The sequence below is a fragment of the Elaeis guineensis genome, chromosome 3 (assembly GCF_000442705.2).
Source record: "Elaeis guineensis isolate ETL-2024a chromosome 3, EG11, whole genome shotgun sequence".
Classification (NCBI taxonomy): Eukaryota; Viridiplantae; Streptophyta; class Magnoliopsida; order Arecales; family Arecaceae; genus Elaeis; species Elaeis guineensis.
In genome coordinates this window covers 92,491,856-92,507,115 of record NC_025995.2, presented here as the reverse complement: position 1 = coordinate 92,507,115, position 15,260 = coordinate 92,491,856, and the positions used below count along the sequence as shown (strand labels likewise).

The window sequence follows — 15,260 nt, the reverse complement described above, 5'->3', positions numbered from 1 at the left end:
TTAAAAAATTTATCTATAATTAAAATTCAAAAATATATATTAATAAATATAAAAATAATTATATTTTTATTTTAAATCTAAATAAATTAATGATGATCGGACATAACTCAACTTTATCGTTGTCTATCTTTTCATTGAAGATTTTATCTTTAATCAAAATTCAAAAATACACATTAATATGGATCATATTCGAATGAAATTAAAAAGATAAATTGAGGTCTTACATAAATGGACGGCGCAGATGTACGCCTGGTGCCGAACATAATTTCTCTCTCGTCGGCCTTTGTTATTTTGTGCACCACCGATTAAATTTAAGAAAGCAATAGAGGATAGTGATTGGTTTGCATTTCACTTATTTGAAAATAAATAAATAAATTATAAATCTTTTACAAAATCTGAAATAGATCCTCATGATGGCTCCGATCACCAGAAACCAGCTAGGGTGGCTGAATTAGATTTATAATCTATCCCTACAGCTATTGGAGGAAGGATGGAGATCTTTTTATTTTTTATTTTATTTATAAATAATAATTATATAATTTTTAATATATTAAAAATAAATTTAAAATATGATAAATATGATTTTTTTTTTTTCACGTGACATCAAGACCATGCATTGAAGAAAATAATATAGAGATTGTTCTAATACCATCACAAAAATTTTAATCTTGAATGCAAAAATAACAATCTTAAGTCCAAATGAATCATAATGATTGTGTAATAATGATTGTGTAGAGCTTAATTTTATAAAACCATCTCATACATCTTTTTAGTCTTAAGTCCAAATAAATGTACAATTCAATTTTATCAAACTATCTAATATATCTCTATCACTCCATTAAAAATTTTATCTTTAATCAAAATTCAAAGATGTACGTTAATATGGACCGTATCCGAATGGTGCCTTTTCCCTCGTCACCGCGGATGAAATTTAAGAAGGCAGTGGAGGACCGTGACTGGCTTGTGCTTCACTTATTTGAAAATAACTTGTCCATTCTTTTTGCGCTAAAGAAGGGCAATCCCATTAGAGTTCTTAGATGTAGGTATACAAGAAGGAATTCTAATTTAAATTGAAATCAAAGAGTTATTTTACTCCCCCCCACAACAAAAAAATCAAAGAATTAACTGTCCAAGAAAAAAAAAGGGGTCAAAACCTCCAAATAATTCGGACCTCGTGCAACCAAGATTGACCCGACCTAAATCTACGTGCCTGAATAGGTGAACATATGCCATCCTAGGTGGCCAATCAAGGGTTGGGCCAATGATTGTTACCTTGCTACTTTTTGGAGGAAGTAGTGCATTCAAAGGCATCATGTTATTTACCAAAAAAAAAAAAAAAAGCGCATCATCTTGAAGGTATGACACAACATGCATATTTAGATCGAATAAGATGCAAAAAGTTTTTATGTGCTCATGATTGTGATTCCAAAGCAGATTAAATTTGTTGGCGAAAGCGACAGAGAATTCCCCTTGATATCTTAAAAGGGAAAAAGATAAAAAATGGAAGAAAATGAACACAGATGAGATCATTAAGAAGAGAAAAGTGATGTATGATCCCAATTAACACTAACAAGAATTTTCTATATAACCTTGTGTTCAGCATAGAGACATTAATAGATCACCTCACCCAAAATAATTTCCATGATTTCATATATAAAATTGCTATATGATGGTTGAGTGATAAATAACTAGTAAATTCTTTCAAAATATTGAGAATTCAAACATTCTTTCTTTTCTTTTTTTTTTTTAGAAAAGTTAGGCCATATTTTTGACCAGTTGATGTATAAACTAGGCATCTTCAAATCTCACAATTTTTTGAGGAGATACTAGATCACATCTAATGTTGGATCATCGATGTGGGGCTTTCATTATGCAATCTACACTTGACCAACTCTTGAGTCCAGATCCACCCAAATGTAGCCAAATCTCTCTCTCTCTCTCTCTCCTCTCTCTCTCCTCTCTATATATATATATATATATATATATATATATCATAGGCACATATATGTGTATGCATATATGTATATGTATGTGTATGTACATGCAAATTTACAAATACAAACAGTGATTGGTATCAACTGGAAGCTGCTTATTCTATCATTCTATTCCATGATAGAAGAACCTGAAGAGAAAAATCTTGGCCTCATGACTACTTAAAGATAACTTATTGAACATATAAACCATTTCTAAGCCAAGAGGCCATGAAACCCTCAAGTAATGGAAATTAGAAAGCTGGAATGATTTAAGGACAGCTACCGTCTTCTGGAGAATTTACATATAAACAAAAAGGAAAAGAAAGAAACAATATCATTCCTAGCATTCATCAATGAGCCTGGTATAATTTTTGGGCAAGGTCTCGTCAACTAGAGTTAACTCCGGCATTTTAGACAGAAATGGTCTCTGTTCATTGGACCTCCACACCTGTAGCAGAAGGTATTGCCGCACCTTCAAACACCCACCCAAAAAAAAAAAAAAAAAAGGAAAGGGGGAGGAGAAGAAAGGTGGAATCATTAGTTTAACTAGGAAGCATTACCACTAAGACAATAAGGTAAAATGCACTATCGATTAGAAATATACATGCTGTGATAAAAGAATGAGAAACAAATAAACAAGTTTGAGATAGTTAAATATACATGCCATATATATTCTAGAAAGAAAAAAACATTATCATTGAACAACCCACAATATCGAAAGAACATTACTGATAAACAACTATGCTGCCAAACTAGATATATGTAAATACATGGTGGTAAAATTGGACAACTGTGGTGTAGAGTTGCTATATTTAAAGCATATGAAAAAGTTCTTTAGGATATACACTGGCCACTGCAAATTGAAATTGTTTGTTGCACTGCAGAATAATTTAAGTATATAAGTACAAATGGAGATTAATAAAGATTCAGCACAGCTTCGAGGACCATGACATTAGAACTGCACTGCTCATGATTATGCAAGCATTCATCGAATGTTTTTGGTGAAAGATTAAAAAAATATAACTATGATTTCTGGATATTAAAAAATAAAGTCCAACTGTTTTAAAACAAATAATCAAGAACTAATAGCATATGTTTGGTTATAGAACTCATAACCTCTTCAATGAATTCCAATTGCAATCTCAATACTATAGCCCTGGAATTCCATGAAGTTGTGCTACGCCCAGTCTCCCTTAGCAACATTCCCAAAGATAAAACTCTATTACATAACCAAATGCATCTATCAATGGTACACTACATGTGAATTACCCATAGGCAATAGAATCACTTTTTAAGAATTCCCCTATAATATTAATTAAGGTTTACGATATTGTGCTTCTTTTAAACATTATTTTCCCAAGATTTAACGTCCATCTACCTCAACATTCTCATGTCTGCCAATGCTCATCTTATGTGAATGGTATGATAAAATTGCATAAAAGCCCAGCTGTAAATTCAGCCTTCTATTTAGTCAAATTCTGCTATGCACTCAAATCAACACAACGAAGGAGCTCTTCTTGAACTCTAGCTTGATCAGGAAGGGACTTCATCTGCTTTTCTGTTTTTGCATTATCTAATGCATTATATATATGTATACTACATAAAACAAATTAGCAGCTTCATAATACTAAATATTTATCATATGTAATGGGTCAAGCACTTCATCCCAATTAAAGCAGAAATTGCCATTTCAACTAGTTTCTTAGGCACTTATCCAATTTCAACTCGAAATCCATCTCAATTCTCATATCCTTAATTAAATTTATAAAAGATCATAACCTCATCTAAACTAATTTTTGCAGTTACAGTTTTTTCTTGTTCAAATACTTCAAGCTAATAAGACAACACCAAGAGCATGACTGGAATTGTAATTGGAATCAGAATTGGAATGGATTAAAATGGGAATCGCAATGGCCATATCCCTTGATGGGTTTCGTTCGTGATTGTGACTAGATTCCGAATTGGAATTGGAGTGGAATTTGAATCCCAGGAGAGAGTAGCGAATGGGTTTTGGGGGATTAGGGCATTCTCATTTTCCTCTAGAATTGAAATGAAAATAGATCTCTCCCCAACCATATAGCTGAAATAGGAGTCACTCATTCCCATTCCCATTGTAGAGTCCAACTCTGTCCAACCAAACATGCCCTCTTTTCCTACCGACTAACTTCCGCTAAACCCCAGTTTTATCTCATATACTTTCTCCAAGCTTATAGAAACAATTTTTTGTTATTTATCCTCTCCTTAAGTCCCCCTATAAATTGTTAAGTAAAAAAACACTGAAGCTTGTGTTCATGATATCAATCAAAAGTGGGGCATTTTTGCCATAAGTATCATTTCATTTTCTCTTTAGACATTTACATTATAACACAACCATGATGAAATCTCCCCAACTCATTAATTACTTGCCTCTCTACAGTGCTAAAATGCCATAAAATGGGATTTTTAAAGTCGATAGTTCAAAATACTAAAACGCTTGCTTCCAATAAATCACCATTAGCCCATCTAATTCTAAATCTCATAACAATTTATCCTCCCTTATTCCTATAGATTGTAACAGATGGTAATTCATCAAATGGGACATCATGTTCAACTGAATGAATGCTAGACTCTGGTCAACCAAGTAAATCTGAAGATTGTACGTTCGATATAATGCCTCTCACGTTTGTGAGGACAAATCCACTAAAGAATGTCCAGCTTCAGATAGATGAGTTAAAGAAGGGTAGCTATGTAATCTGTGTCAATGGTGTATATGTAGTTGGTAAGGCCATGCGAAGCTTGATGGAAAGACTCTCGAAAAAGGGCAAGCCAACCATACCGGTATAAGAGAACCAATCCATTTACTTCCTATTCTTTAACGCAAAATAACTTTCAAGGCCTCGATCAAATAGATCAAACAGATCACATTCTACACATGTTTAATGAGTCCAAACTTGTTAGAACAAGAAAACCAGCCATTTTATTGCTACATCCTGCAAACACATGACTAATGCTATTGTAGAAACTAACAATTGAATTACCATGGAGAAGATAAGCATTACCTGCACCTCATGTAATTACATCCATCAATCCTTTCCACGTAGAACTTGCACTTGGGGCACCTCTGCCAGTGCTGGCTCTTCGCCATCTTCATCAGCAGCAAATCCTCCTTCCCTTTCTCGTCCTCTCCAAGCTGCTGATAGGCCTCGCAAGTGATATCCGAATGCCAGGGCACCTTACACTGAGCACAAAATAGTCGATAACAATAAGGGCATTCTGATTCCCTTATCACCTCACCATTAATTCCCCCTTCATGTATCAGCAATGCGGAGCAATCATTGTATGGGCAGTAAAACCTCATTGGCTCAAGTATCTCCTCACAGAGCCTGCTTCCCCATTTGTCGATCACCTTGGGTGCAAGAATCAATTGGCACATATCCAGCTCTACAAATCCAGTCTCGCAGCTGGGGTCTGGGCACCCTATCAAAATCTCATTCTCCTCCACCTTCGCCGCCACGTACTGGCTCACGCAGCTGGTGCAGTACAAGTGGGAGCAGCCCCTCATTCTGAAGCTCTCAACATCGATTTTTTCCTCCATACAGATGCTGCAATAGACCTTGGACTCCGTCGGCGGAGCAGCGGAAGATTCCCCGACATCTGTAACGGAGTTTTCTAAACACCTCCTTTTTGACGGCCGGCGGGCCAATCCAGAGGTTCTCCTCCCTCTTGGGTCATCCGGGTCGTGCTCCAATGCTTCGAAGCCATCGAGGTCGATAAAAGAGATCTCTTTAACGGGCCTTTTTCCTTTCCGGCAGCTGGTCTCTTGTTTAAGACCTTCGGAGATCTCGAGGTCGATGATGGCAGGCGGGGAATGGTAGCGGAGGGACTCGGCGATGGCGATCTGGAGGAGGACGTCGTCGTTGTAGTCCTCGATGGAGATGGGGCGGTTGCGTTCGCCGCCGTCGTGGGAAATTCCGGCGGCAGAGTCTCTGTCTTCCTTCTCGTCGTCGCCCTCGATGGAGAGCGGGTGGTTCCGGTCGCCGCCCCGGTCGGAGAAGTGGTGGACGGGGATGGGGTGGTCGTGGTCGCCACCGTGGTGGGAGATCTGAATTGAGGCGGTTCCGGCCACCGCCGCGGGAGGAGGAGGGTTGGGGCGCCGGAGCCTCATACTTTAGCGTTATTATGATCTCTGTGGGGTCTGGACATGGATGGACGGAAGAAGGTAGTGGGGCGGACAGACTGAACAAGAAGAGTTTGTGTTTGACGAAAGAAAGGGCAATAGGGTGCTCAGAAAAGAAGGGTTAGTGGAGGAATTGTTGAATGACGGGTTTCCTAACAGAAGGGAAAAAAAAATATATATATATATATATAAAAAAAACCTAAAATAATAACACGGTGTCACAAGGTTAAACAATTTTATCGTAATATGAAAGAGTATTTTAACTTATCACGGTGGACATTTATAAAGCAGAAATGTACCCCAATCTCATGTGATTCAGATATGGTAATGAATCGGAGATTAAATATAGATTGGATCATGGGATAGAATCAATAAATTCACAATCCAAACGTGACCTATAAATTAAAAATTCAGATCTAAATTTAATATTTTATTAAACAGATAATCTGATTCGATTCATTTAATTTATTTATTAAATAAATTAAATTAAATTAATTAAATATATTAAATAATTTTTAAAAAATTAAATAATTAAATAATTACGTTAAATAAGTTAAAAAATAATTAAATAAATTTTTAAATAAATTTAAAAAATTAAATAAATTAAATACCTTAAACGGATCAGATATTTGAAATTCAAATTTAATTTAAATATTAAATGTTTATTTATTATCCAAATCTATTTGGACTAAATTCAAACCTGCTTATGTTGGATCGACTACGGGTTGAATTGATAGATTGGATCATATTTTGCTAGTCTTGTATAACTATCACTGTGGTACATATACAGATGGCCATGACCATAACATTGGTCCTCCTTGATTCAACCTCTATTTGAAAGCAAATTTATTTTGTTGTTCACCTTTTAGATTCGCTCTATCTCTGATGTACCAACAAAAAGTTCATAGCAAAAAAGAATACCAACAAAATAAATATCCAGAATAGATCCTGGCCAATGTTACCATGTAAAGGTGCCTTTTATGAGACAAACTCTGGCTTTGAATTTTTGTTCTCTATACGGTTGTCCTTTTAAGGAAACAAGTCCTCATTTTCCATCCCAACAGGAACAACTCCACTTCTCATTATTTCTATCACCCTTTTATTTCTAAAATACCCAGTCTTCTTCTTTTTCTATTTCTATTTCATATATAGAGGATGCAAATCATATATTCTATTTTTTTTTTTTTGATAATATGGAATTGGATGATGACCGGATTCAAATCTATGTCACTTGTTTACCATTATAATATAAATACTGAGGGGTAGACTCCATTAAGCTGATTCTGCTTTTAATATATCTTTTGATCTACACTTTTCTCTTATTGGAAACTAGCAATGTAAATTGGACATGAAAGACACTAATCTTAGTACATTGGTTGGTTTTATAATTTATTCTATTACATTTTTATTGTTCGTCTCATTAAAAATTTATTTTTATTTATTTTTTAAATTTTATCATAATATTTTATTCTATGAAAGCTGAGGTTCTTAAAACAAATCTTTTTGTAATGTTTATCAGTCATATTCAATTGCATGTTCGATCACATAAGAAAGAAAGACCGACAAAAGAAAGGGAAGCAAAAAAATAGGAGAAAGCAAATTTTATCTAAGTTGATACTTTCATTCTCAACCACTCATCATCTCAGTCCTCTCTCTTTTATTTAATATTTAATCAGATGAAGGGTTTAGGATCAAGCATCCTTCCTTTCCTCTCAGATCACATGCATTACACGTGTCAAGATCCACCAACAAACTACTATATAAATCTTGACTCTAAAAGCAAAGCACAGAGTAGTAAACATTAACTCACAAGATATCTAACATGTGAAAAACACTTGTTAAGCACTAAGACAATCGATAAGCACCTTTAGACAGCACTCACTTTCTTGACAAGATTGCTTCATTCAGGCTAACAATTTTTCTTGGAGCATCACCAAATATATTGCAAAATTTTTATGCTACTAAATTTGCGAATGCGTCGCTTTAAGAGTTCCCAACCGGGAAAGTTTGGAACCTTGCTCCCCTTTAGCATACTTGCATGTTCAAGGCATGTTTTGCACACTTTGCTAGTCACAAAGATGTGCAGGACTTATGAAATGGAGTTTGGACATTAGATGAACATGATGCACTCATGAAGTTGGCATGACTGTGCCACCAAGCATGGACATATATTTTTATAAAAAAGGAAAGAATTATGCACATAATTTCTTTGAAAATCTTGTGAACCTTTTCTACCCAAAAAAAAAAAATAAAGCTTGTGAACTTTAATATACAACTTCCACCTAAATCATCTATATAATTGGTGTACTATGGTTGATTGGCATATGAATTAGGGAACATTATCAATATGCAATTTTAGTAGACTTCAGATGCATGTAATTATAACTGTCTTAATATGCATGCAATTTTATCAGTATAAACAATGATTTGTATCAACTACAAGCTTTTCACACTATAACAAAATAGGATATTAGCGATGAAAAAAATTCATCACTAATAATCGACTTTCATCGTTAATAGTTATTAGCGATGAAATTTTCGTTGCTAATACTTAGCCACAAATAAATCGTCATTGATAATTTTTATGACGAAAATTTTTTTTTATCATAAATAATCAATATTATCGATGAAAAATTTTCATTGTTAAAAAAATTATTTTTTTCAAAAACTATTTACGATGAAAAATTTTAGCCGTAAAAAAAATAATTTATGATAAAATTAATTATTTACGATGAATTTTATTCATCGATATTAATTTAATTAAAAATTTTAATGAAAATCAAATTTAAAAAAGTATTAGCAACATAAATTTTTTTGTAAATATTGTAATTTTTATATAAATTTTTGTCACTAATAAATATTAAATTAATAGCAATGAAAATATTTTCATCGCTATTAATTTAAATAAAAATTTTTATAAAAATTAAATTTTAAAAAAAATTAGCGACGTAAATTTTTGTTGCAAATATAGTTATTTACGATGAAAATATTTTTATCACTATTAATTTAATTAAAAATTTTAATAAAAATTAAACTTAAAAAAATATTAACGACGTAAATTTTTCATCGTAAATATCATTATTTATGATAAAAATATTTTCATCGCTATTAATTTAATTAAAAATTTTATAAAATTAAATTTAAAAAAATATTAGTGACATAAATTTTATTTCAAATATTTTAATTTTTGATGTAAATTTTTATCGATAATAAATTTTTAATTATTTATGATGAAAATATTTTTATCGTATTAATTTAATATAAAATTTTAATATTTTAAATTTATTAAAAAAAATTATTTATGATCAATTTTTTATTGCTAATATATTTTTTAATGACTAATATTTCATCAAAAATAATTCCGTCATCAATAATTTATAGATATTTTTTAAATAATTTATGAATATATATATATTTAATTTATATTTATAATATTTTTTATAAATTAAAAATAAAAATAAAAAAAAATTATATAATAAATTTATAAATAAATTTTATCATTTTATTATATTAAATTAAAATTACAAGAGGTCTAAAATAAAAATAAAAAGCTACACAAATAGGCTGTCAAGTGTTGGTATCTGTAGAAGGGAACAGGTTGGGGAAGGAAAGCATTCGGATGAGCTCGGACCAGTCTGTTACTACCTCATCGGCTGTATCATCTGCTCCATCTGCCATCTCCTTCATCATTTGGATCTGGAGCTACTAATACTCATCGACGCGTGCAGTCAACTCATCAGCTCGCTGCTCAGCCTGCCTCTGCACCTCCATCAGTCGAGCATCACAAGCAGCATGGATGTCAGCCCTAGACGAGCGTGAGGATGAGGAAGTAGTGATCCCATGCCTACACTCCTAACATAATAGGATCTCGTACCAAGCACTGATCATAGATCTCGTCATCTGTGGGTGCGATCGAGCTCTCAAGGTAGGCTAGGATCTGATATCTATCATACGATCTTAAAACTTAAAGTTATAGCTATTTTAATTTCGTACTGAAAATCAAACTGTGAATAAAAAATAATTGAAAAAACTTACAAAGAGCTTCTGGCTCCCGTCGTCCACTCCCCTGACCGTCGCTGTGGGTCCTGGTAGATATCGATCCTACCAAGAAGCTCGCCACTCTCAGCATCTCTGTATAATTTGAGAATAATTAATTAAAAAAAATTTAAATAGCTAGAGAATTATATACTAATTAGAAATTACTTACCATCTACTCCATGTGACGAGCAACGACCTCAACCCCCACAATGCGGTACAGTCTGTCTAGCCTGATTACAGTGTTTTGGGCGCATCTTCTCTATACAGTTAGCAATCAAATTAGTAGGTAACAAACTGAATTTAAAATAAATGATTCAATCATTAAACTTAAAAAAAAAAATTTAGATATTAATCCGATATGCCGGATCCTCGTAATGCCAGCATATAACAATTCAATCATCTATAGTGATACTATTATAGGGCCGCTGCCATGCTGCCTCCACCAATGATCCTGCATTATATGGTACCAATGCTGATGGATGTGGTGGGATACTCCTTTAAATGCAAAGATAAATGAGCGTTCACAGGTCACCACATGCGATCCTCCTCAAAATCAATAATATCAAATATATCTTGCCAATAACAAATATTAGAAGAATATCGTGCTAATTAAATATTTACAGTATAATTTATTTTATCTGTAACTGGATGTAGAAAATCTCTCTCTGAGCCAGAACAACGTGACGCCAATCGAAAAGTATCACAGGGGCATAACTACGACATATGATGCCCAGCTCGATCTGCCATGGCTTGACCATCTCCTAATGGGCCTGATCTAGCTGGGTGGTATCTCGATACGAAGATGCTGTCCCAAGTGCTCACGTCTCAATGCTCTAGAGCGAGATTCTTTGATGGACCTCGCCCTCACCTCGCTACTAGTGGAGACTGGCCTGAAACAATAATAAATAAATCATTAGTATGATAGCTATCCAAATAAAAAAAAATAAATTATTATATAAAAAGTATAATAATACCACTCGGATTCGCCTCACTCGGACCTGCCTCATTGGGACCTGCCAGTGCAGGACCCTCTGGGATGGAGCCGGTATGGTAGTGGAAATCGATGAAGGTGCCTCAGCCTCCTGGTAGACTGTGAACACGAACGTCGTCGTCTGTCTTCTGTGCCATACATGCAATTCTTAACATATAAATAAATATAATATTAAATAATAATAAAAAAAATAAATTATATTCTAATGAATAAAATTATATCGTATACCATTATTGTAAAAAAAGATTGAACAAAGAATATAGATCTACTCATCAAATTCGTATCTTCCTCTCGATGTGTAGATCCTCCTTCGAATCACAATAATGACATATGTGTAAACCTAATCCCGAGGATCTGATGGTTTTATATTTTTTTTAAAATATTTTTACCTAAAAATAAAAATATTTTTTATATTTTTTTTAAATATTTTTTATCTAAAATATTTTTTTAAATATTTTTTTCCTAAACGAGCTCTGGACTCGTTTCCTACGGCCCCCGCTCCCACGATGCCGGCACCATTACAACTCCACACTACTCGAACTCGGCCCCTGCGACCCCCGCTCCTGCGGCACTGTCGCCGTCACCCACCCTCACAAGCCACCCCCCAGCACATCGCCCACTCAACCCCCACGATCCGGATTCAAACTTGGATCCTGATCAGCTCCCGATCTGGATCTCAATCTAAATCGAGATCTCGATCCGGATCCCAACTTCGATCCAGTTCAAATCGTGCTCCAAATTTAATTTTTATTAATCAAATAATAAAATATTTGATTAATATTTTTTATTTTTTTATTTTTTTTCTTCTTTTTTTTTTTCTTTTTTTCCCTCTCCTTTCTCTCTTCCCTTCCTCCCTCCCCGCCGTCACCCACCCCTCCCCGACGACCACCTCCCCACCGTCACCCCCCCCGGCCGACTCCCTCCCCGATCACCCACTCCGTGGCCCTGTGGGCCGCCGTGTCACGGTCGAGTCCATCCCCCCCCATTTTGCCCCCGGTTGCCCCCCGACCCCATCTCCACTGGCGACCCTGTCCCTGGCCTCATGGCACCGTCGGCTGCCCATGGCCACCTCCCCACCCTCGTCTCGCCCCCGGCCACCCCCACCCTGTCTCCGCCGGCGACCCCCTCACCGGCCCATGGCGTCGTCGGCTACCCATGGCCACCTCCCCGCCCCATCTCGCCCCTGGTCGCCTCCCAAACCCATCCCCACCCTTGTTTTGCCCTCGACCACCCCGTGACCCCATCTCCACCGGCCGACCCCCTCCCTGGCCTCGTGGCGCAGCCGGCTGCCCACCCCCCCCACAACCCCCTCTGCCCCCCGATGGCCTGATCAACACAAAAAAAAAGGATTGGAAAAACCTTACCTCCGACGGACAGCAGCAGTGTGGACAGCGGACGGTGGCAGCGACGGTGAAGACGGGCTCACCGACGGGAAGAAAGGAGGGGAGCACGGAGTGGGAGAGGGGAGAGGGGAGAGGGAGAGAGGAGAGGGGAGAGCTCAGGGAGAGCATGGAGAGCGAGAGAGGAGAGGAGAGAGAGGAAGAGGGTTTCGCATGAAGGAACATCGAGTTGACATGCATTGAATGCAGAACTATTAGCAATAAAAATTTTCATCGCTAATAATATTATTAGCGATGAAAAATTATTTGTCGCTAATAATTCCCACAAAAAAATTTCACTAAAAAAATTTTCTATCAAAAAAAATTATTTGCAATGAAAAAAAATTTCATCGTTAATAACATTATTAGCAATAAAAATTTAATTTTGTCATCAATAATTCCATCAAAAAAAATTCTCCACTAAAAAATTTTTTTGCTAAAAAAAAATCATTGGTGATGAAACAAAAATTTCATTGTTAATAAATTTATTAGCAACAGAAATTCAAAATTCATCACCAATAATTTTTGCCAAAAAAAATCCCCACTAAAAAAAATTTCATCTAAAAAAATTATTTGAGATGAAAAAAATTAGTCGTTAATATGATTATTAGCAACGAAAATTTAGTTTTTGTCACCAATAATTTCTGTCAAAAAATTTTTTTCTCACTAAAAAAATTTTTCTTCTAAAAAAATTTGTAAAAAAAAATATTGGGATGAAAACATAAAATTTCATCGTTAATAAGCTTATTAGCAACGTAAATTTAATTTTTGTTGCCAATAATTAATTTCTTCACTAAAAATATTTTTCAAATTTAAAGACTATTTGCGATAAAAATTTATTTTGTGTTGCTAATAATTAAATATTTTTCTAATAATAATTTTATAAAAAATAATTTTATATTTTTCTCACCAAGAAAATTTTCCATCCAAAAAATTTAAGAAAAAAAATAATGTTAAAAAAATATTCATGATGAAAAATAAAATTAATTTTTTTAATATAAAAAATTTTGGTCTAAAATTTTTTTAAAATAATTTATCAAAAAATTAATTATTTATTAATAAAAAAATTATATAAATAGTTAATTTATGATTTTTTAAAAAAATATGTACCTAAAAAATATAATTTCGATGAATAGTTTAATTTACGTCGCTAATAATTGTTATAAGAACAGCTCTTCGACTTCCACAATAGAATGGGTACTATGAGAGATCGATAGCTTTGAGGTCTTCGATCTCCAAGAAGCTCATCTTTTTTTTGGAGTCCTCGTTTCGAAAGTTGAAGTACGAGAATATCACAAATTGTGTGAGTATTAAAGATATAATAATTAACCAGAATCAAAGTAGACCTGTGAGTAGTACAAGTTGTATTATAAAACACAAGCTCATATTTATGCTTTGCATTGCTAGGAAGATGAGTGCTCGTATTGTTTGTCTTCTCATGATTGAAACTCCTATAGAGATACATTTGAGCATCGATTGATGCAGGAAGTGATCTTGGAAGCTCTTTCATGCAGCTTAAGACAGACACTCCATCAGAAAGATTCATTAATATCATAGTAATAGTGACAGCGATGAACAGATGAATTTTATGTCGCAAATAAACGTATAGCTCATTTCATTCAAAAAGATCTATTCATTCTAATTCGCGAATATCACTCACTTTCATATGATTTTTTCATATAAAAAATTCAGTCTGGATCATAACTCATATTTGTTTCTTTACCATGTAAAAGGACAAAAGATATATACAACTGCTACAAGAAATAGATGCAATTATCTTACACAAAATCAGAAATTTAAATTTTATGATTTTTTAAAGTTTTAATTTTTTTATATATTGGCGATGAAAATATTTTCATCGTAAATAAAGTATTTACGATGAAAATAAAATTTTCATCATAAATAATGTTATTTACGATAAAAAATTTCATCGCAAATAATAAGTTTTGATTTTTTAAAATTTTTTATTTTTTTAAGTATTTGATGAAAATATTTTTATCATGAATAATCGAGTATTTACGATGAAAATAAAAATTTATCATAAATAATTTTATTTATGATAAAAAATTTTATCATAAATAATAAGTAAATTTTGATTTTTTTAAATTTTGATTTTTTTTTAAATATTGATAAAAAATATTTTTATTGTAAATAATCAAGTACTTATGATGGAAATAATTTTTGATCATAAATACTCATTATTTATGATGGAATATTTTTGTCGCAACTAATCTATAATTTTTAAATTTTTTATTTTTTTCAAAATATTGATGATAAAATATTTTTTCATAAATAATCAAGTACTTATGATAGAAATAATTTTAGATCATAAATACTCGATTATTTATGATGGAATATTTTATCGTAAATAATCTATAATTTTTTAAATTTTTAATTTTTTTTAAAAAATTGACATAAAAATATTTTATCATAAATAATTGAGTATTTATGATGAAAATAATATTTGATCATAAATACTTAATTATTTATGATAAAATATTTTATCATAAATAATCTTAATTTTTAAATTTTTTAAATTTTAATTTTTTTAAATATTAGCAACAAAAATATTTCATCATAAATAATTGAGTATTTATGATGAAAATAATTTTTGATCACAAATATTTGATTATTTATGATAAAAAAATTTTCATCAAAAATTATAAGCAGCTTTTGATTTTTTTTAAATTACTGATTTTTTTTAAATATTGACGATGAAAATA

At 33.1% G+C, this 15,260-nt stretch overlaps 1 protein-coding gene across 2 annotated transcripts; it reads right to left on the bottom strand.

Annotated features, from left to right (window-relative positions):
- Positions 1-2,068: 2,068 nt before the first annotated feature.
- Positions 2,069-6,274, bottom strand: LOC105042000 (uncharacterized). Of its 2 annotated transcripts, none has more exons than XM_010919092.3 (2): positions 5,012-6,274; positions 2,069-2,445 (listed from the first exon to the last, which is right to left on the bottom strand). In XM_010919092.3, exons 1-2 carry the CDS (start codon positions 6,115-6,117, stop codon positions 2,370-2,372), a joined length of 1,182 nt encoding a protein of 393 aa, XP_010917394.1. In that variant the 5' UTR covers positions 6,118-6,274; the 3' UTR covers positions 2,069-2,369. The 2 variants fall into 2 exon arrangements, with proteins under 2 accessions (XP_010917394.1, XP_073110091.1); XM_073253990.1 differs by having other exon boundaries at positions 2,069-2,421.
- Positions 6,275-15,260: the final 8,986 nt, after the last annotated feature.

Bases quoted from the DNA above. Each gene is read 5' to 3' on its own strand.
- LOC105042000 (XM_010919092.3), bottom strand. From the start codon at position 6,117: ATGAGGCTCCGGCGCCCCAACCCTCCTCCTCCCGCGGCGGTGGCCGGA. The intron at 2,446-5,011 runs GTAATGCTTATC...GGGTGTTTGAAG, and splicing joins TGTAATTACATGAGGTGCAG to GTGCGGCAATACCTTCTGCT.